The 22,254-nt window shown below is 40.6% G+C and overlaps 1 protein-coding gene and 1 long non-coding RNA gene across 2 annotated transcripts in view; one reads left to right on the plus strand and one right to left on the minus strand.

Moving 5' to 3' along the window:
* The first annotated feature begins 705 nt into the window (after positions 1-705).
* LOC117878512 lies at positions 706-16,177 on the plus strand. The gene is made up of 5 exons (XR_004645992.1): positions 706-1,015; positions 11,034-11,169; positions 14,559-14,664; positions 14,968-15,155; positions 16,034-16,177. It is a non-coding gene; the product is annotated as an uncharacterized LOC117878512 (long non-coding RNA).
* RNF150 (ring finger protein 150) overlaps positions 11,161-22,254 on the minus strand; it is a 214,931-nt gene continuing 203,837 nt past the window's right edge. The window contains exon 7 of the mRNA XM_034772760.1: positions 11,161-12,392. Coding sequence (XP_034628651.1) covers positions 12,274-12,392 — 119 coding nt within the window. The 3' untranslated portion in view covers positions 11,161-12,273. The remainder of the gene's footprint in view (positions 12,393-22,254) is intronic.

The following is a 22,254-nucleotide window of genomic DNA, read 5'->3' on the forward strand; positions in this document are numbered from 1 at the left end:
TTTGGCCAAGGGGCTGTTGCTCACTGGGTTTTTGGGGCCCAGTTTCATTAGAATTGTTGTGACTTTTATACTTTTAAACAAATGTGCTCATGCTAGAGATGGGTCTGAACCAAATCACGGCATCTGGACTTCCCCAGTGAGTGCCAACCCCAAATGTTCAAAAATCTTGAATAAGGCCATGAAGTATCATGAGCTTTTAAAAAAATAATAAATGTGGGGGTTCTTTTTATTTGCCTTCTATTTTTTGCACCTTTAGGAGCACTCAGTACACATTTTTAACATTTTCTCTGCAACCATAAGGGGTAGAAACTTATTTTTAAAAAATGAAACCTGAGTTTCTCTCAATCACTTGCCTCCAGGCACCGGGCTATAAGTAAAATATCAAATATTGTGAGACTTGCAATAAAATGACACGAGTTGATCATGCTGCTTTCCTGAACTTTGGGGTAGGTTATATTTGGCTCTGAGCTCTTTGGCTCCTGTTCAGGGCTAATTCATGTTTGCACTTCAAAGTGCTTACACAGGTCACAGGCTCTTCTCAAAAGTTACGTGGGGGAGGAAGCCGAGGGCTTCAACCTGCAAACGTTTGCTACTAACTGTAATAAGTGGGTTTGTGGGGCTACCTCGCAGTGAATGTGTCCAGGATTGGGCCCACCAAGACTGGCTAAAACAGTGGAATCCAACAAGTCCATACTTCACCTAGGCCCTCCTCCCTTGTTTCTTTTGGCAAAGACATTTCCTATCTTTCTCCCATGTCACACAAAAGGAAGCACCCAATCTGCTTTGCAGTCATCTCTCAATACACACATGCTATACAGCAAGCAAACACATCCTTCCTCCTGCGCTGCAGGCTGGGATCCAAGTCTGACAATAAGTAATGAAGAGACTGAAATGCTACACAGTCCATGCACAGTGTAGCCAGAAGCTCTGAAAGGCAGAGGTCATTGTACAACATTCGGATGTTTGATTCTTTGCTGTTACAGAAAGCATTCACTTCACAAATATTATCAAGCAGGTACGTATGCTGAGTCACAACTTTTGACCCTCAGTTTTGCATGACAGTCTTATGTTGTGTGGTGCTAATGTCCTCCCCATTGTTCCTTTTTAATTAGTGGACTGTTAATGATAAGGTTGTATGGAGGGAGAGTACTCCTTTTAACTCATGAAAAAAGATTATTTCATTAGTTGTTAAAGTTCCCTAAGTGCTTTAAGACCCCAGTTCAGCAAATCACTTAGGCACATGCTTGACTTTAGCATGTGCTTCAATGAATTTGGGGCCCATAAGAAATTATATGTGTATAGTGACTGTGGGATATTTCTCTTCGTATTACAGGGCCTATAGTTCACAGTCTGTTCCAGAGAGATCCTTGCTTTGCTCTTATCTTTTGGTGCTTTTCATGAGACTCTCTATCAAGCAAACAGTAGCCCCTTTGGGGCACTATATGAATGTATAACACAAAGCTTTCTTTCTTTAATGACACAGTCAGTATGTCATGTGAAAACAATGGGCCAAATCCTGCTCTCAGCTACACTGGTGTAAATTAGGAGTAAGTCTCTTTGGGCCTGATCCAAAGCCCATTTTCCATTGACTTCAATGGGCATTGGAGACCCTTTTACATCATAAGGAGTCATAGCAGTGCAAATGTGAGCAGAATTTGGTCTATCACTTTCAGAAGAGACAATCAGAGAGGGAAGAGGTACATTTTTATGGTCATATTTTGAAAAAGGACTAAGGCCATATATCACAGATAAAACGTGATATAATCTAAGACCTACAGTATGTGCTTACAGCCTGGAATTAAACTGCTCCACTCTCCTAGTTATTTTTAGATAATGCCAGTCCCAGCGGCTTCAAATTGTATTGCTTCTCGAAGATATTTGAGATCGTCACCACCATAAGATCTATAATATCAATGACAGCTGTGTTGTGCGTGCAGCTCACATAGCAACTGAGCACAGCTGTCTGCCAAGGAAAGTTGGCTCTGGTTTCTCCCATGACCATTTATTAAATCAATGTTAAAAACAAAAGGAGTGAGGTGGGAGGGGACAGTGCGAGAAAGAGTGAGACCAGATTCCTTAACGATAATACATATAAACTCTCTTAATTGACAGCGCTGGGTTTATTGTTATGATTATTGCTTCCATCCTTGGATTAGGAATCCAGAGTCTGTTACCCACAGTGGCTGCAGTACCAGAGCTCTTGGGGAACTCCAGTGCTGTATCTACCAACTGGCCTACAGCTGTAACAGTGATAGAAATAATTCCCAGCATTGTTGATAAAGCCATATTAAATCATATGTGGCTTCCCATTCTGCATCAACTCCTGCTTCATCACGTGAACAGTAACCATAGGAGCTACTACTGTACAGTGGAATTTTCTTCCACTCTGACTGCGAACAAACAAGTATTTCTTTCCCTTGTTTTCCTGCTGTTTGCAAAGGCAAAGGTTTTGTGATCACTTACAGCTAGACCGGCACCTCACAGGCTGCCCTGAATATTTATAGTTGCACTGCCCTAGAAGTCACACTTTGGTTCCCACTTCCTCCAGCTCCCTGGCGCAACTCAGCTGTGCTGACTGGTGTGTTAAGGAAGCAGAGCCCCGCATGCACCCATTCCCCTCCAGCCTGTCAGTTCTTTGGCCTCTGTGCAGGAGGTGGAGCAGCTCACCTAGGGAGGCTGCTCCGCCAGCCAGGTTCCAACCTGTGACATGGGTAGCCCTTACAGGGAAGTAAAGGGACACCTTGTGCCGCCGACTTCCCTGCCCAAATAGGCTGATTCACAACTGAGCCCCTAGGAAGAAATTTAGGCAGCCTGCTTTGTGCAGCATTTTGATTCTTATAGGCTGAGGGACCGGGTGACTCAAGGCCAGTAATAAGAAATGGAGGTATTCATGTTTAGGGTACTGGTCCAGGGAAATTCACCACCTGATGGTGTTCTGGAGATCTGTGCGAAATGACCGCCATCCAATTTATGTGTGTTCATATCTCTAACTCACCACCACAACTGGAAGTAACTGGAATCTTTATTGGCAATCTCAGGAGAGAAGCACAGAAAACGAGCAGCTTCTAAATTACTGCAGATGAACAGTCCAGGCTAGGTGTGGTTAGGCAGGATGAAGCTGGGACTACCATTGATTGGGCAGTATCTTTGTGCTGGCTAAGCAGTGCTTCCCCTCCAGAGATTTCAATCTAGCTCTTTTCATAGGTGCTAAAATACACTTTTAATTTTCTTAAAGAGAAGTAGTTTCTGCTCATGCCATGATTCTGTATGTAGCCAGCATAACCCCTGTTAAGCTCTCCCACAGCTTTGCAGACTTGAATCATGGGGGCACTAATCAAGGCTTCATGTCCATGGCTGTGCAAGAGAGGAAAATGATAACCAGGGCATCAAGCCAATTCTTCACTTTGAACAGACACATCACATCTTTTACTTCCAGACGGAAAGCATCTAGGGAGGAGAAAGTTCCTCAGTTTAACATCTTCTCCATCTGTGCATTAGCAGCATTGAGCCAGTCTGCTGAGCATAAACATGCTTTGATTATTTTAAAAATAAAAGCAGGGGCTAATTAGTGCAATGGATTGCTGAACAAGCCTTTCCCTCTGGAAAACCTGAGTTCAGATCTTACCTGTGTCACAAGTAACATGAATTCAAACTTCTCCCTAGTGGATGTATTTATCTGGTGCACAATTTGTAGTCTCATCAGAAGAATCCAAAGGACTGCAATAGCAGCAGTCAAGTTTCATCAGCAGAACTATTTATTTACTTTTGCCTAGTTGTAGTTGTGCTACTGATTTCTCTGAACTCCAGACTCAGTTGAAGAAGAACTCAACAAGAAAGCATTAGAAATGTTCATATATCAACAAAAGCTGGTTTTACAGTTCTGTTTGGAAATATGAATGACACAGTCATCAGATCCACTTTTATTAAAAAAAGTTGCAATAAAATTTCTTAGTATTCACAATCTTAACTTTTATAGCTGCAATATTTAACTAGTACATAACGGAGTCTCACATATTTACATTATAACCCTCTCACAAAAATAGCCAGGTGGTACTACTGAATGTTTCCAAATATCAGTCTTAACACTTCAGCATTTCCCCCAACTGTCTATGCTCTTAAGCATTTACAGTATATACTAAAGCAAAATAAAAGTTTGTGCCTTTTGATTTCAGGCAAATCCCTTTAAAGATGATAGTTCTCTGACTCCCATATTTTTCAAGAGATATAAAGTGCATTGAAGGGGGAGATGTATGCATAATAAAATAACAGCGAAGACTTAACTAAAAATTGAAAAACATTTGCAATACTGTACAGAAAATAAAGCTTAGAAAAATGTCTTGCTTCACAAACCACTACTGCATTGTTTAGGCAGACAATTCACAGCTAGCAAAGAATGCGTAATTAAAAATTGTCTATGCAAATACCACCATGTAATTCCTTCATGGGTTTTCATTAGATGTTTCACATATCAAAGTGAGGTTGTTTGGATGATAGAAACATTTCTTAATGCAGAGGTGAAGGGGTAACTTCCATTACAGCAAACATTGTAGGCTCTGCAGAAATGGATTGTAAAGCCAGCTAAGGAGGCTCACTGCAAAATACACCTTAATCATAGCAGATCTTCAGCAAAACAAAACATACATTTTGCGTGTAGGAACAACAGCCCCTGCGTCAGCTTTTAGGAAGATATGAGAAGCAGGATTATGCTCTAATTTTTAATATTTCACTATTATAATACAGTTTTCTAACTGGAAATAATTTCAGTAAGATATGCAGGTCTTTCTCTGAAACACAAAATAAAATACACCAAGGAGTTAAAAATTTTATTCTTTCCTTTTATTTTATTTTTTTTATTGGCATTTGCTGGTACTGGTCTGCTGGAATATACATCACTAGATAAAACTGTGGAGCCATTGCCGGAGACCGGAATATTTTTGCTCTGTTCATGAACTGCATGCTAAGTGGATGCCACATTTTTTTTTGTTTTTGTTTAAAAACTATTTTAAATAAAAATAATTATTTTCTGGAAATGGATGGAATGTATATTTTGACAAGTACAAAATCATTTTCAATGTTCACTAAATACAAGGAACATCTTGCTAAAAAAATAACAACCCCTCCCCACCCCTGTCCCCTCTTTATATTTCTAATTATAAAATGGTACAGCCATTTCAGGTAACTAACATAAAACAGGAAGTAAGGATGGGAGTATGTACACATACAAAACACTTGGATATTTCACAACTGTAATAACCTTTTACATTAATAGCAAAGAAGTATGTTGATTCTGATGCCTTTTTAAAAATTGTAAGCAAAAACGTTCTTTCTTCCTTTTTTTCTGCATTCACTCCACCGAATCACAAAGAACATATTTGAGAAACACTGAGTTTTTTTCAGGTGAAAAGTTCTTTCATTGGCTTTTCAATGAAACTTCATGGGATCCTTAATGCACCTTCCCCTTTTACATTGCTAAATATGGATCACATTTTCAGTTGCTGAAGAATTAGTATTGGTTGTAATGAGTAAGTCCTTTGAAAACTCTAGCTGGCAGATTAGAAACTGTGCTGCAGAGGGCGCTCATCTCCCTAACTATCCACTTCATCAATCAATAAGTACCATCTGGTACATGAACAAATTCCAGACTAAAAAGTCCATCTGGTGTTCTTTTTTCAACTGCAAAAGTATCAATTAGTTCAGGCAACGATGTGCTAAACTAAAAGAACTAGTTGTGTTGGATCAACTGCTGCTATTAGAAAAAAGTTCACTAACGTAACAGTGTCACCCTGTCCTTCCTATCGCTTATAAAATATTTCATTATTTAAATTATTATTCTAAGCAAATCAATTAAATTCTTTGACACTAATTGACCAATATATGGTTAAATTCTTTGGCTCTCTAAAATAAATTAGTCAATGCTCAGTTTTCCTTAACAATCCAGCTGTTAAGACTGTTTGCCTCATTAGTGTTGATATGAGTGCTTAGGTTACCCTGAAACCCTCAAACGACAAGGGCACTATCTTTTACTAAGCATTTAAACTTCATTGTGTTGCAGACAAAGAAGACGCCCTAATTTTTGTTTACACTGAGGCCTCTATGCACTGCCAAAGTGGAATAAAGCAGCCTTTAGTGTAAATAAAAATCAGGCCCTATATGCAGTACAGGCCAGATCCAGGGGTGTCGGTAAACTTCATATAGCACATATCAGGGGTGCTACACAAAGTTGGCATAAAGCTCACATTTCCACTCTCATAATCTTGTTGCTATTCTGGGAAGATTAAGGCTCTTGTGATGAGTTAGAGCAACCTAATGGCTGCTCTAAGTTATGTTGGCAACATCCACCAGGGCAAAAAATGCAGCTGAAAACTGGTGTTATCCTAGCCTTGCCCCCTTCCCTCTGCAACACAGAAAACAGAGAGTGGGGAGGGCTAAGAGCCCCTATATCATCTGTGTGACTCTGGAAGAACAGTCTTACACTAGAGTGATTCCCTGTGGACTGGTTAAGATGCTGTAGGGCCAAAAATACACTTGGGGTATGGTGCAAAGTGGATGCATCACACCAGAAAATCTGGTGCTAAAATTTCAGTATGTAAAGTCAGAACAACTTGGATAAGGCATATATTCATGATGCCATGGCATCCCTATCGGATTTGCAACCTTCTCTTTTATAGATATCTGCAGAAACATCCCTATCATGGGGAAAAAAAACACTACTAATAAAGGAGAAATAAATATCAGTAAATGATCATTTGCCAGTGCCGACCTTTATATGCCCAGACCACATGGCCATATCCTTATAGCTCATTCTGACCTATTTGCTTAGCCCTAAATTTTCCTAGGGACAGTTACTGGTTAGGAAAAAGCCACCTATAAATAAAATCTGGGCAATTCACAGCTGCTCAGCTGAAATGCATTTGTGTTGGCTGTACATAACATACATTGTCATTGCAACACTGACCAATTGTCAAGACCAGCATTTGCATCCTGTGTTATATAAAAGCCTGTGCCCTGATCATTGCCTTTTAATCACAAATTTTCCTGGCAGAAGTAATGCAACGTACATTAAACAGAGAAAATTCATAGGGATGTAGGTCTGAAAATCTATACAAATAAATTACTGCACTCTAAGGTTTCTACATTGAATAGAAACTGCAAATAAAATCCATATTCTGGAAAATCAGTAGCTGACGTTTGCTAATTAAGGGCACATACATGTGTAAAGCACTCTGCAAATGCCTGTCAGGGAAATTCAGCTCTATTTGAATAATTGAAGAATTCATAATTAGACAAGATGGTTTTGATTCAGGAGAGCAGAAGGAGGGTGAATAAAACAGAAACCTGAGATGGCCCTAAACCAAATCTTGGTTCCTGACACCTTCAAATTTTGGGATAGTTCGAATTCCAATCTGGATCTAAAGTCTGTTACTTGGGCCCACCTCTATCAGAAATGAGAATATATCACTAACTATTCATGTAACAAGTGACAAGTTCCTATTAAAATACTAACCTCTTAAAGCCGCTGTCCTGTGGGCCGGATCCATATCTCACTGAAGTCCATGGAAAACCTCCTATAAAGGTCCTAGGGTCCACTTCCTAACAACACTATCACCTTGGTGATAGAACCAAGCCCTCCTCCTTGCTTTCCCCATACATGAATTCAGTAGTTTTCAATTAAATTATTAAACAATTAAAAAGCTATTAAACTAGCTTTTTTGTATCACTATCTCTAAATCAAAAACTGACTAAATTTCTATCTCCCGCTGTTTTCATTACAATTCATTCTTAAAAATCATATCATTCTGTCTGTGCACATACACATGTGGATTCAATACTGTAGAGACCAGGAAGATGAAATCAATTTATTCTGTCTACAAATTATTGACCTATGATTGTCCCTGTGCTCCCCCAAGTTCTAAAACTACTGTAAATCAGAAAAAAAGTAAAGTAACATTTCTTGTCAATTTTTCAGCCCCTTGCAGAATGGGTGAGCCAGGAAGAATTGATGCACAGATGGCACATGGCACAAGCCCCATATTTGTGTTCACAGACAAGTATTTGTATGTGTAAATCGGATAACCTGTGAGTGCATTTTTTCCCCCAAGTGCGGAGTTTTGTCCATGCACATTTTACATGGTTCATGCACTCAACTGGTCTTTTGGAATGTAGCTTAATTAAACCCACAAAAACCATGAGATATTCACAGTGTGGGCTCTGTCTGCCCAAATTGACATCTTCAGCTGCTGGTCCCTGAAGAGTCTTCAGGCTTCCTAAGTTACACAGCTGCAGAGGTTGCTGCTTATCCAAAGGAGAAACTACCCCCTCAGTAACTATCTCTGCATTACATGGCTGCCCAAGCCTGGGCCTTCCCCAGAGGTGAAGTTACAGTCTCTGATCAGCTCAATGGCTTTTGGGAATGGTGCTGCAGAATACTGAACATGGTCAGCAACTGGAAGACATTTTAAAGGGTTGTGTTAAAGGTATTATTCGGTATGAAATTCATCCAGGGAGAAGCTAAAGATTTCTCACCATTCACCCACATTGTGAATGGGAAATCAGAGAAACACTCACATGGATGAAAAGAACAGCAAGAGAGGGGAGAAGCAAGAGGATGTAGTTAAGCCGACCTAAGCCTCAGTGTAGACAGCAGTAGGTCGGTGGAAGAACTACAGTGATGGAAGAACCCCTTCCATTGCTGTAGCGAGTGTCTACACTACAGCTCAACAGTGGCACAATTGCAGTACTGCATTTGTAGCGTTTCTATTGTAGACATATCCTTAAAGCATTGATCTGTCTCCCCAGCCAGTGACACTGTGCAGGAGGTTACTCTAGCCCTAGGAGTAGCTAGTAACTCCTATGGGCTTTGCAGCGCCAGCAGGTATGGTGGTGGTGGTGGTGGTGGTGAAGAAGAGAAAAAGACAGTAGACAGAGCGTTACAATCTGAGGGAGGAGGATTATTTCCATGAACATGCCACTTCCCTAGGGCAGGCTGACTGGTTTTCTGGATAGGAGGTAGGCTGGCTGTACAGCCAGCATCTGAGGCCCAGAAGTCAATTGATATCCAATGCTGGACTGAGCCTTTAATACTGAACCCCAATATTAAACATAACGCTATGCAGGAATTACAGGGAGGTCCAAACAGAGGGTAATCTTGCAAAATATTCCCCAATCTTGCAAATTCTTATGTACATATTTAATTTTACTCACACGAGTAGCCTCATTGAAGTCAATGGGCTATTCCTATGAGTAAAGTTCATTATCTCTATAAATATTTGTAGGATTGGGGCCTATATGTATTACAGTATACCACTGCACAGTACGATGAGTTATGCAGAGTTAGGCTTAACACTAACTTCCCTGATTTTGTGGGTTTAATAACGTAATGTAATAATCTTTCAGCCAAAGATTCCCAAGGTGCTTGACAAATTTCAAATACAAAGAACACTTTATCAATCAGGTCCTGATTTAGGAAAGCATCCCCATTCACGACATGTGCTTAGCTTTAAACATCTGCCTAAGTCCCAACCAGATCAAGGGGTTAGGGTTTTTTTTCATCCCTCACTGAAGTACTGACCTCGCCTGCCTTACTGTTGGGATCATCCCAATATGAGATGACTAGAGATAACTGGTAACGCTCACCCTTGACATTAGTTTAACAAAAGTTTTGTAATAAAATAAATGCTTTGAGTCAGCTACACTGCAATCCATGCGCTGGCTTTAAGGATGATTCTAATTGTTCTGTCTATTCATAGTCTGCAAATATTTGATGTTAAGGGTCACAGTCAACTTAAACATCATGTTTCTGACAGAACATTTTTTTAATTTACTCTTGATCCAAGTAACTCCTAAGATGACTATAACTGGGAGAGATGAGTGAATTTTCTCTCTCTCTACTTCATCAGTTTGTTTACTTTGTGTATTGAGAGCTCTTTGTGTATATCAGTTTCCTTATTTCCCCAGTATAGCTAATTTAGGTGAATTTCATCCCTGTGCAGAAGGCCTATACATCACTTACATCCCATTTCAGTATTATTTCTAGGGCTTAAGTGGGGCTTATGTGCTATCTTGTGCCCAGGGGTGCACTTCAGTCAGTCAGTCAGTCACATTCCCCCTGAGGTTAGTGTGGATCTTTCACAGAGAAACAACGAACAGAAAAAGTTAAAAAAATCTGATTATAAAACCACAAATATTGGCAATGGTGACCTGAAGCAGGTGAAGAGTCTGACATTATCTTTAACTTGCTTTTCAAACTGACTAGATTTCCAATTGACTATGTCCCTTTAATAAAACAAAAAGATATATTTTAAAAACTGTTTATAAAAAGGTAATGGTATGTGCACCGGCCCACAGTTTTGAATTGTCATTAGCTTGGGTTATTTTGCTGAAAGCTCCTAGTTCACTTGTGTGGACTAAGAACACTCAAAATTTCATCTACAAAATGAAGTGAGTCATAACTGGACAGCAAACTCTCTTTCTCCCTCCTCCTCACCCATCCTGTAATTTAAGAATCAACTAGCTTTAAAAAAAAAAAATTGTTAAACAAATTCCTCCTACTGTAAGACCTCACGTGCCATGTTTCAGCAGGGAGTAAATTTTTATAGTTAAAGTATAAATGCCTGAAAAGAGGAGATTAAAATGGCAATGCTGAAAGAACATAGTGGCGTTTTGAGATTCTGCTATAATACAGTTAGGTGAAAATAGTTTTCCTTTCCTTGCAATTTGTTTATGAGCCATGTGCTGTTGATTCTACTGACCTGCTCAAAAGGGGGTAATGTGATTTAAATCATTTGACTGTCAAAAGAAAATGTTCACTCTCTTATAAACAACAAGCTGAAAGTCCTCCTTTGCACTTGAATATTTTGACTGAAACATAAAATTGCCCTCTGAATAATTAGCAATAAGTGGTGCATTTCTGTAAGTTATAGTTAAAGACAGGCTAGTAATAGTTAAAGACTTCGGTTTTGGCATTCATACGATGCCTTAATTTTTAAACTATCAGCCAGAAAAAACCTGAATTCTTCTGTTTAAATTTTTTTCAGGTTCAAATATACCAGCAGCTCATGTGACTCCTACTGCCACATTCAGAGGTCTCTAGAAAGCAGTGAACTGAAGATTCACCTAAATCCTTGTGTTTGCTAACAATTATGTGCAAAAACTGCACTTAAAAATATGAAGGTAAACAATTTGTCCAGCTGCTCTTGGTTTAACTATTTATTCTGGAAATTGACATTGTAATCATCTTTACAGTTCAGACCTTTTCTAAAAATATTTCCATCAGCTACAAATACCCACATGAGGATTACCAAGCGCCCTCTTGAAACTGCTCAGACACTCATTGGTCTGCTGATTTTTGTTTTTAAATTTAAGGAAGTACCTGATTTTAAACTAGATCCTGTTTTCCAGCTACTGAACAAGGAAGTCACAAGGAAGGCCATTAATACCAGAGGCTGTCAATGGCAGAAAATATAGCAACTACAGGATGAAGTTTAGTGCCATTATTTTTCTCTCTTACACATGTTACTGTCTGTGCATTTAATCGAGCTCTGTAAGTGGAAGCCAACATAATTCTGTTTGAAACAACAATACACCAATGTCAATTAATTGAGGGCTTCAATTCACATGGATAAAGGCCTCTTGAAGATATAATCTCCAAGACCCACTTTAAAGGTTTTAAAATCTTAAAGAAAATAGGCTTCATATTAATACAGAGTGCTGAAGCACTATTTCTTTTCAAAGCCATGCATACTTCATGCAGAAATGTCAAGGCAATAATAAATCCTGGAGACAGATCATGAAATGATTAGAGAAGAGGAATTCAAACTTCCAGACTGAACTCTTGGAAAAGCTGGGGTCAGTCAACGAAAAAAACAAACAAACAAACAGTGTCCATCGATAATCAACTATAAATAAACATCATCTTCTTTTAAAAAAACAATGAACAAGAGTAGAAAACACTCAAGCTGTCATTTCAGTTGTACACTTACGAGCCACTGAAGAGGTACAGGATTGCTTTTAAGCGAATGGGAAAACAATAAGCTTTCATCTTCCATGTGAACAAAATAGACACATGTAGATGATGAAACTGCATCCAGGTAGACACAACTGTTGCTATTGCTTTTTCATGACCATCTCAGAATGGAGTGCACTGGATTGATAGTGTTCTAGAGGGGTGTATGTGTGTGTGAGTGTGTATATGTGACTGGTCCAAATTCTAGAAAGCTGACTCTGTCCCTGCCCCTCATGCCTACCCTTAGTTTAGTAAGGTTTTCTGCTTGTTTTTCATGATTTCACCTCTTCGCAGTCTTGGTCAGTGGAAAGCTCCACATCAGACAGTCCCACCTCCATCGCCATAATCAATGATATATCAGAATCACTGCTGACTGCTGGCTCCTGTTCACCTGGAAGAAGACAAGAAAAGGGACTAATGTTCAAGTCTTTATGTCAGTTTACCACAGATATTTAAATCCAGAGAGAAGCCCACGATCTAGATCCAAGCTTCCCCAGTGTTTGGATCCTGGAGTCTCGTTCTATTCAATCTCTGTCTAAGACAGGGGTCGGCAACGTTCGGCACGCGGCTCGCCAGGGTAAGCACCCTAGCGGGCCGGGCCAGTTTATTTACCTGCTGACGCGGCAGGTTCGGCCGATCGCAGCTCCCACTGGCTGCGGTTCACCGTCCCGGGCCAATGGGGGCGGCGGGAAGCCGTGGCCAGCACATTGCTCAGCCCGCGCTGCTTCCCGCCACCCCCATTGGTCCGGGACGGCGAACCGCGGCCAGTGGGGGCCGCGATCGGCCGAACCTGCCATGTCAGCAGGTAAATAAACTGACCCGGCCTGCTAGGGTGCTTACCCTGGCGAGCCACATGCCGAACGTTGCCGACCCCTGTCTAAGATGTTTTAGAAATCAACAAACTCCGGCCAAGAGTGAAGGAAGGCTAAAAAGGGCCTTGATAACAAAAACTTCTGCCAGACTCTTCCACTTCTGAAAAGGTTCCCATAGAGCTGCTAGTCTCCATGACCTTCCTGGTATTCTACTGACACTTCCTCCCAATACATATCAGCTACCCCACATCTCTCTCCTGCTCAGTCTTTCGGGTGTACTCTGGCAGCTCCTGACACATTGGTCCCAGGGTTTCTACCTTAATTCACCTTGATCCCAACTAAATTTAGAAGCAGATCAATTAACCTTCACCTGACTGCAAGTCACCTTATGCTCTATGTTTAGGAAGAACACCACCTTTTTGGTATGATCTTGCAGCCCATATTGTATGTGTATTTCAACACTGATGAAGCCAATGGGAGATCTGCACACCAAAAGACTGCAGGATAAAGCTAATATTTTGAGGACAAATAAGAAAACCATCATGTCCTGGTTGTTAGGAGGGGACGGAGGGGACAAGGGAAGAGGGACTTCCAGAGACAAAAGGTCACTTGGGTGGCCAACTCCGATCGACAGTGTGTATCTTTCGCAAGGCTGCTGTTTCATAATTGTCACTATAATTAAACAGATTTGACAGTGTTTCACTGTTATGATACAGTGTAGTTAAAGTTATGATAGTTCTTCCTTTCTAAACTTCATTTCTAGAGTTGATGACTGAACCACAGAATCTGAGATAGACTGAAATTGAAAACAAAAAGTCTAAAGATGGATGTGAGATTGTCATGAGGTCATGAAATGATACCTCAATCAAACCACAAAAGCAAAAAATACAGTATTATTTACCCTAAAGTAAACAAGTACGATCCCTTTTCATCCTCCTCACAACAAGTGCAAGATTCTAGCTGTGATTATTAAAGAAAAGGTGTGTCTATTGTTGCTTGTACCATCATCAGACTTGATATTTTGGCAAGAAAAATAAAGAACAGCTGGGTTAGTGCATACTCTAACAGTTACTGCATGCCATTTCCTCCCTGCAACTTTTCACCTTTGATATTTATACACGTTGTAATTGTAAGACAAATAGTCTGACACACAAGTATATCTATCCATATAAACTCATCTCCATCAATATCATGGTAGCCAAAAGCTTAAAACTATTGCCTTGGCTATAAATATTACTACTGGAGGGAAAAGGAGTACTTACTGAATGAATAATCTAGAATGCAAACATTAATGGACTTTAATTACATTAGATTGTTGGATTATTTGTTAGATCAAACAGTGAAAAAGTATAAAGGTATATTTCACTGAGAGCGCAAACATCATCTTTATTATTAATAACTACCTAAGCCTGAAAGAAACTTTCCAGACTACTGGTATATTAATGTATGTTTCAAAGTTTAGGATTTTTTAAAAATAAAATGGTAATCAAAACAAACTGATATAATATATTACATTTTACATTTAATTGACAATATATTCCATTGTTCATATGGTTTAATCACATTAAAAGTCAGCTGGAGGATTCTCAAGACAAAAGTAATTTTAACTTGAACTAGATGTGAGGTAAAGATGAACTAGCTGATTTACACCACCTATACACAGGTATTCTGAACAACCATGCTGACCCTTTCATACAGATGTCACATCATCATCTAGTAAGTATTTCTGGTGCTGTTTTTTCCAGGGAGAGATGGTAGGACCTTGGCAGTGTCCAGAGCAGGAAGACAGAGCAGTGATGATGGTAGCGCTATGACTTACCTACAGACTTCCTAACATCCTCATGTTCAGAGGTGCGAGAAATCTTTTCAAACCTGTTCACTTCTATTCTGTAATAAAATACTTATTTTCCTTTGGCAAAAAAAATCACAGTAAGAATTGAAACACACTGGATAAAATTAATCGTTGTTTAAAAAACAATAAGCTGCTGTCCAAGTACAGTCATTTTACAATAACCTTCCTTGTTACAGAAATAGAATCCAATCAGACTAACCACGTAGGGGGTCATAATAATTAACACTTGGATAACACTTCAAAGATGTAAAGTGCTACGTAAGTGCTGTGTAGCATTAATATTTCCTTTTTCATTCTTTCAGGGGATTAGCTCATCTGCGATCAAAGCAGAAGTTAAAAAACCTAAAGTCGTAGCCGCCCATTTCAATACAGTGAGAAGAAGGTGGCAAGGAAGAAATTAAGGTTGTGGACAGCCAAGATTTTTGTCTAGTTTCTTCACAGTGACACTGCATTCCACTTAATGGGCTCAGTGCTGAACTTCCTTTGACAGGTGAGAACAATGCAAAAGAGCAGATGTATCTCTAAGCATTTAGTGCCTGCTCCTGCTCCACTAAAGAAAAGAGGGTTGCAGCCATTGACTGCAATAGGCATTGGCTCAAACCCTATAAAGTCAGCATAAGATACACCAGACACCGCTTAGTTTTGGCGTCTCTCTATGTACAGATCTGTCTGTGTGCAGGGTTTCTGCATTGATGCTTTCTATGCCAATATGATCAGTGCTCCACTCAGATCTGTGACCATGTATAAGTGTCTCCGGAAATATTTGTTGTCTACCAGTTGCATCATTCGGGCTCCCCAATGAAGCATGGATTTCCTAGCCATTTCTTTACCAGATGTGCAGTAGCACTGCCAGTGGGTTTTGCAGAATGAGGGAGTAAACAACTTTTGCCTTAACTGCATGCTCCAAACAGCTTAGTAGCATTTGTGTGTCCCCATTTCTCATGTCCTATTTGTGACTACAGTGATCATTAGTCACACATAGCCCAATTTACTAAGAGTATTTTTGCATTAACACAACATTATTAGCATAACTTTATGTGCCTGATGCAGTGTTGCCAACTTTCATGATTTTATTGCAAGTTTGTCATATTTAATACATTTTCTTAAAGCCCCAGCTCCTAGAGTCAGGTGAGAATCTTAACTTTAATTTAAAAAAAAACAAGCAAGTTTCTACCCTTATGGTAGCAGAGAAAAACTGAAAATGTGAATGCTAAAGGCTCAAAAACAGAAGGCAAGTAAAAAGAACCCCAATTTATTATTTGTAGACAATCTCATATTTGGGAAGCTTGACTCATGATTTTTGCCTGCTTAGGGTTGACAATTTTGCTTGTCAATGTGCACTGTAACATTTTACACTTTAAATTGCAGTGTTTTGTGACTGAGGCATGCTGCTGAGTGAAGCAAAAGGCACCTCACAAGCTGATTTTACCACCTACAGTGGGTAATGGTAGACCTCATTCAGAACACCAGTGTCACTTTCCTTTCACTTCCAAGAGAAGTAAAGCTACATGTCACAGCATGCTGCCTTTCCCTGCCTAATTCTGTATAGGCAATTTCCATTCAGTTGTGTTCTCTGACACATGATGGTATGAAAAAGAGGAAATAAAACCAAAGAATGTTTCTAACCTATACTACACCTGACTTCACTTTGCTGTTGCCCTAATGATATTGCTATGTATGATTGCATATGGCATGGCTGGCCAAACTAATTGACCCACTGAGCCGCATATGACAATCTTCAGAAGTTTGAGAGCTGGGGCATGACTGCTGGGGCTTCAGGCTTCAGCCCTGGGGGGAGGGAAGTCTTGGAGCTTCAGCCCCATGGGAGGTGCCTGCCCAGGCTCAGGCTTCAGCTGCTTTTGCTGCTGCTTCTCCCCAATGAGCTAAAGCAGAGGCCCCTCCCTGCAGCACCCAGCTGTTGGTCACTGCTTACACCAGGGAGCTGAAGGGAGAAGCTGCTGAGGGAAAGAGGGGAGGGTGCCTGGGGTCATGTGACTCAAGCTGTTGGAAGGGCTGAACCTTTAAATTGTGCCCCCTGTCTCTTAGCAGGCAGGAGTCATCTCTGGCAGAAGTCCCTAGCCCCACGACTCCGCTGCAGGGCAGAAGCCCTGAGCTCCCGCCCTCTTCCCCGTCTGTTAGCTGGGAATGATGAGGTGTGGGGGGCTCCAGAAGCCACAATTTGGCCACGCCGGTATATGGCTTAGTTAATATAATAGCGATGCAGCCTTCATCTGTTTGCAAAATTATTAATAAAAATAGTGGTTACATTTGTTAGTACTAATTGCAAGCAAATTATGAACTGATAATATTTACCTTGGTGGTTTAAAAACAGGAAAATTGCAGATTTTGCAGTCTATTCTAACCCTATGATTAATAATGCTTAGCCATTGTTAAAGATTTGCCTAATACTTTGAATATTTGTATAGATCTTGGGGGGAAAAACTATTAGTAAAAAGAAAGTTAGAAATATGGGTTTTTAAGGATCTGTCATAGCTATAACATTCTGGGATGGAACAGGACAAACAGTCAATTGTGGGCATAAGGATGCATTTACAAAAAAGACCACAAGTCCATTGCCAAGGAAGAATCTCATGTGCTTGTAAACAGACATTCATAGTCACAGATCTGGGACTTGTGTAATTATCCAATCCATGATCAAAACCAAATGTTTTAGTCATGCAAACGTGGTAGTTTTTGCACACACGAAGGTAGATGGGTCCCTTTTGGTTAGCTCCAGGTGATATGAAGGGGACAGAGAACGACCCTAATAAGGCAGCTGGGAATCCCTGATTGGTTTAAAGCTGTTGTAGCTAACTCTACACCACCCATTCCTGACCCCCTCACATAGTAGCTATTCATGGAGTCTGGCTGGAGCATTCCACTCAGGCAGTCCTGGATCTCTGAAATAGGCCTTAAGGCAGGGGTTCTCAGACTTTTGTACTGGTGACCCCTTTCACACAGCAAGCCTCTGAGTGCGACCCACCTTATACATTAAAAACACTTTTTAAATATATTTAACACCATTATAAATGCTGGAGGCAAAGCAGGGTTTGGGGTGGAGGCTGACAGCTCACAACCCCCCATTTAATAACCTCACGACCCCCTGAGGGGGCCCAACCCCCAGTTTGAGAACCCCTCCCTTAAGGGATCCTTCTAACCAGTGCAAGTTAGGGCAGCCCACAGGCTGCTCCTACAAATACCAGGGCTAAGCCATCCCCAGCTGCCCCTAAGTTCGGTGGGGTGGAAAGGTAGCAGAACCTGAGTGTTGGACCCAGTGGGAGCATGCACATTTTTTGCCATTATGACCAGTGAGTCCACACACTGGAAAAATGGCCCCAAATACTATATATCAGAAAACTTTACTACTATAGGTTGTTCTCTATGCTAAAGGGTAGATAGATAAATCTTAAGATTTTTGCCTTTTTCCCTTCTCCAGGCCTTCAGGTAGCACTCTGTTATTATACCCTCTCTTGAGGAAGCAGGGGAAGTATTGTTTATTACACTTTAAATGAAAGTTGTCACCAAGGGTATAATTCAGCTGCCAAAAGAGTAACTCAAGCCAAACTTATTTTTTTCTTGTGGATTAAAAACTTGGGCCACGGCAGTAAACTATTCAGTAGGAACTATCCATTCCCTTATATTTTAGTAATGGTCCATGAACTAATTCAGCTTATTAAGGAGTCCAATCTTTCATGCACACAATTAAACCGATGGCACAAAACCTATTGGGGGCTAATGATTTTTTTTTATCGTATGACAGTCACATGAATTAGAAAGTAAGAAAAAACTTGTAGGAGGCAACTTACTTTTAAAATTATGTGCAGGCAATGCTGCCTACCATAAAATGTAGGCTTTTATTTGTGCTAAATACACTTTTCTTGGGTTGCCCTCTGATGTTTTAATTAATGTTGCAATTCCTGACAGAGGATAATAAATGTTTGACTTTATATATATATATATATATATATATGCCTTCAAACACATTGATTTAATCATCCAGTCAAACATTTTACAACTACAGAGTTTATTGCATTATTTAGGCCAGGTCTTCAGCTGGTGTACATTGATCACTGAAGTCAATGGAGCCCTCATCTAAAAATACACTGTATCTGACAGGATCTCATACTGCCATCTCATGAAATCTCATCCAATTTCAGAACTGTTTATTTTATACAGGGATGGAATTAAGCCTGCACCCAGACACTCTCCAACTATGGGGAAGTTTGGATTCAGAGCTAGACAGAGATCCCAACTTTGCAGCTTCTGCCAATTTCTAATTTGCGGCTCAAATTTAGCTTTAAGGCATTACCTCAGGTTAGGTGACGTATGGAAGCACCCTGCCCCAAAGGGAAATTGTAGACAGAACTGCCTCCTGAAGTCCTGGAGGCCAGAAAATATGGCTGCTACACCAACCTTTGTTCACTGTTCTCCGTGTCTGGCCAGCTTTTCTGGCTGGCATAAGAAAGAGTGGCTGTTGACCTGCCTCCTTTCCAGAGGTTAGCTCTAATAGCATTGCTAACTCTGCAGTCCCCTTGGACTCACTGACCCACATTCTGCTCAGTATAAATCCACATTAACTCTGCTGATGTCAATGGTATTATTCTGGTGAAAATCTGAGTAATCTTGATGAAAATCTGATCTATTGTGTTTGGCCACCAACCAGAGAGGTAGGACTGGGAAAGGAAAAAAATACTCAAGTCCTCTCCCTCCTTTTCATACCCAGAGAGGGGCCAGGCCCAAACTAGTCCTTTATGTATATTACTGTCACCCCTCTGCTGAGAAGGCGTAGATATTGGGGTCTTGCATGTTGGTTTCCTGTCGCAGAAGATTGTCAGTCCCATGGAGTTAAGGTATTTTCTTAGTATACATTATATACTCTTACACTATATACTCCAGTCCTGCAACAGAGGTGGTCACAAATGGCACACAGGCAATCCCATCTTTCAGAAATCTTAACCAAGGCAGCAATGCCCAGTTGTCAGGAGGAAACTATGTCTCAAGAACTGATTTTTGTTAGTGAGATTAAAATGAGAGTTTATTGTTCACCACTCTCAATGCAACTGCATCACAAAACTAACAACTATACCAGACTGTACCCTGCACACATGCTAAGAAAAATTTTTTGTAAGAGTATGCTTAATAGTGCCATCTGGTGACTCCCTCCACAACAGTAGCAATAATGAATTTAATAAAACTGCATGTTAATGAGGTGTTGGTAAAGGTCTCGGTTACAAACTTGACCTGGGGTATGTGTGAGGGGGAAGTATTATAAAACTTCTAACAACATGTTTCTGTACACTGGAGCTAACAATGTTGATGGAGACATTTAGATGTCTATAAAAGGAGAGCAAAGGAGCGGGGAAATGCTTCAGAATCCAAGATACTGAGGAAAATGCTGAAGCTGCTATACAACCTCTGAGATAGGGGATATCAAAAGAATCTTTTTGATGGTAGGGAAAATATCAGGAAAATTAGCAAGAGATATTGAGGTGGAGACTAGCATCTTTTCCATACAGAATGAGACTGAGATCTAATTGACTGTAACTACCCACAACAAGGCTCTGGAGCAGGGGTGGCCAACCTGTGGCTCCGGAGCCACATACGGCTCTTCAGAAGTTAATATGCGGCTCTTTGTATAGGCACTGACTCCTGGCCTGGAGCTACACCCGCCAACTTTCCATGTGCTGGGGGACGGTGTTCACTGCTCAACCCTTGACTCTGCCACAGGCCCTGCCCCCACTCCATTCCTTCCCACCCCCTTCCCTGAGCCAGCCGTGCCCTCGCTCCTCCCTCCCCACCCCAGAGCCTCCTGCATGCCATGAAACAGCTGATCGGGAGGGAGAGGGAGCTGCTGATTGGTGGGGCTGCCGGTGGGCAGGAGGCGCTGGGAGCAGCGGGGTGGTGGTGATGTATTACTGTGGCTCTTTGGCAATGTACATTGGTAAATTTTGTCTCCTTCTCAGGCTCAGGTTGGCCATCCCTGCTCTGGAGGATAAAATTACCTGTATAGATGACTGAAAATAGAGGGTGCAAAAAATAAAATATAAAATTGTGGGCATTCCTGAAAGAATGGAACATAATGACCTGAAACAATTCATACTAGGTACAATCTCATATTACCATCAACTCTTTATGTTTGACTCGAGTAAATTTCTGGGAAATTGGGAGAGTCCATAGATGGGCCTGGTGAGTTTCCATAAAGAGATCAAATATGGGAGTGAGCCCTCAATACAACCAGGGAGCAAAAATATACTGAAATGAGAAGAGACAAGACTATTTCTTCCACGAATCCTTGCTATATATGAATCCTTGATATAATTTGTCTCTCTCTCTTTTAACTAATATAGTCTATATCCAAGACATACATAGAATACTGTGTCCAGTTTTGGGCCCCACACTACAAGAAGGATGTGGAAAAATTGGAAAGAGTCCAGTGGAGGGCAACAAATATAATTAGGGGTCTGGAGCACATGACTTATGAGGAGAGGCTGAGGGAACTGGGATTGTTTAGTCTCCAGAAGAGAAGAATGAGGGGGGATTTGATAGCAGCCTTCAACTACCTGACGGGGGGTTCCAAAGAGGATGGAGCTTGGCTGTTCTCAGTGGTGGCAGATGATAGAACAAGGAGCAATGGTCTCAAGTTGCAGTGTGGGAGGTCCAGGTTGGATATTAGGAAACACTATTTCACTAGGAGGGTGGTGAAGCACTGGAATGCGTTACCTAGGGAGGTGGTGGAGTCTCCTTCCTTGGAGATTTTTAAGGCCCGGCTTGACAAAGCCCTGGCTGGGATGATTTAGTTGGGAATTGGTCCTGCTTTGAGCAGGGGGTTGGACTAGATGACCTCTTGAGGTCCCTTCCAACCCTGATATTCTATGATTCTATGACATACAGCCTGATCCCAACTATGATATACCAGTTTTATGCCAGTATGATTCCACTGAAATCAGTGTTGTCAATGCTGTCGTGGGCACAGACTGTTAATTAAAATACTTCCTTCTAAGTGTAGTAGACACCTGAAAGACACTTTCACTTTCACTGTGTCCGCTGTAAACTTGATAAGGAGTCATAATACAGGAGTAATAATTTCCTAGAAAAATCAATATGCTGTATATGCAACCATTCTAGCAATTTTTGATTAAGTTGAAAAACATCTGTTGAAGCCCTGGAAGAAACATCTAAAGGCAAAAAAGTTTAGGAAGTGTTCTCTTGGAGTTTAATTTACATTGGAAATTAAGCTTTAGGGATTCAGAATGCTCCAGAAGTGCTGTATAATGTGTTACTGTGCAGCAACCATTTATATGCATGCAATATTCTAAGGATTTGGATTAAGGGTCTCAGAACCAATTTCTCACTGTTTTAATACTGGATTAAGGCCTGATTTTTTTTTCTGTTCTTAAACTTAGTTTCAGCTATCTCCATTTTGGGTTCCAAATCCAGTATCTGTAAAGGAAAACAAATCAATTTTCTTCTACAAGTGTTAGATTACCACATACTGCAATTCTCAGAGGAATTATGTCCACTGGTTATAGCTATGATTCCCACATGAAGTACATTCTACACTATCAAAAGAGCAATGTATTGATACCAGA

This window comes from Trachemys scripta, chromosome 5, assembly GCF_013100865.1.
Source record: "Trachemys scripta elegans isolate TJP31775 chromosome 5, CAS_Tse_1.0, whole genome shotgun sequence".
In the NCBI taxonomy this organism is placed as follows: domain Eukaryota; kingdom Metazoa; phylum Chordata; order Testudines; family Emydidae; genus Trachemys; species Trachemys scripta.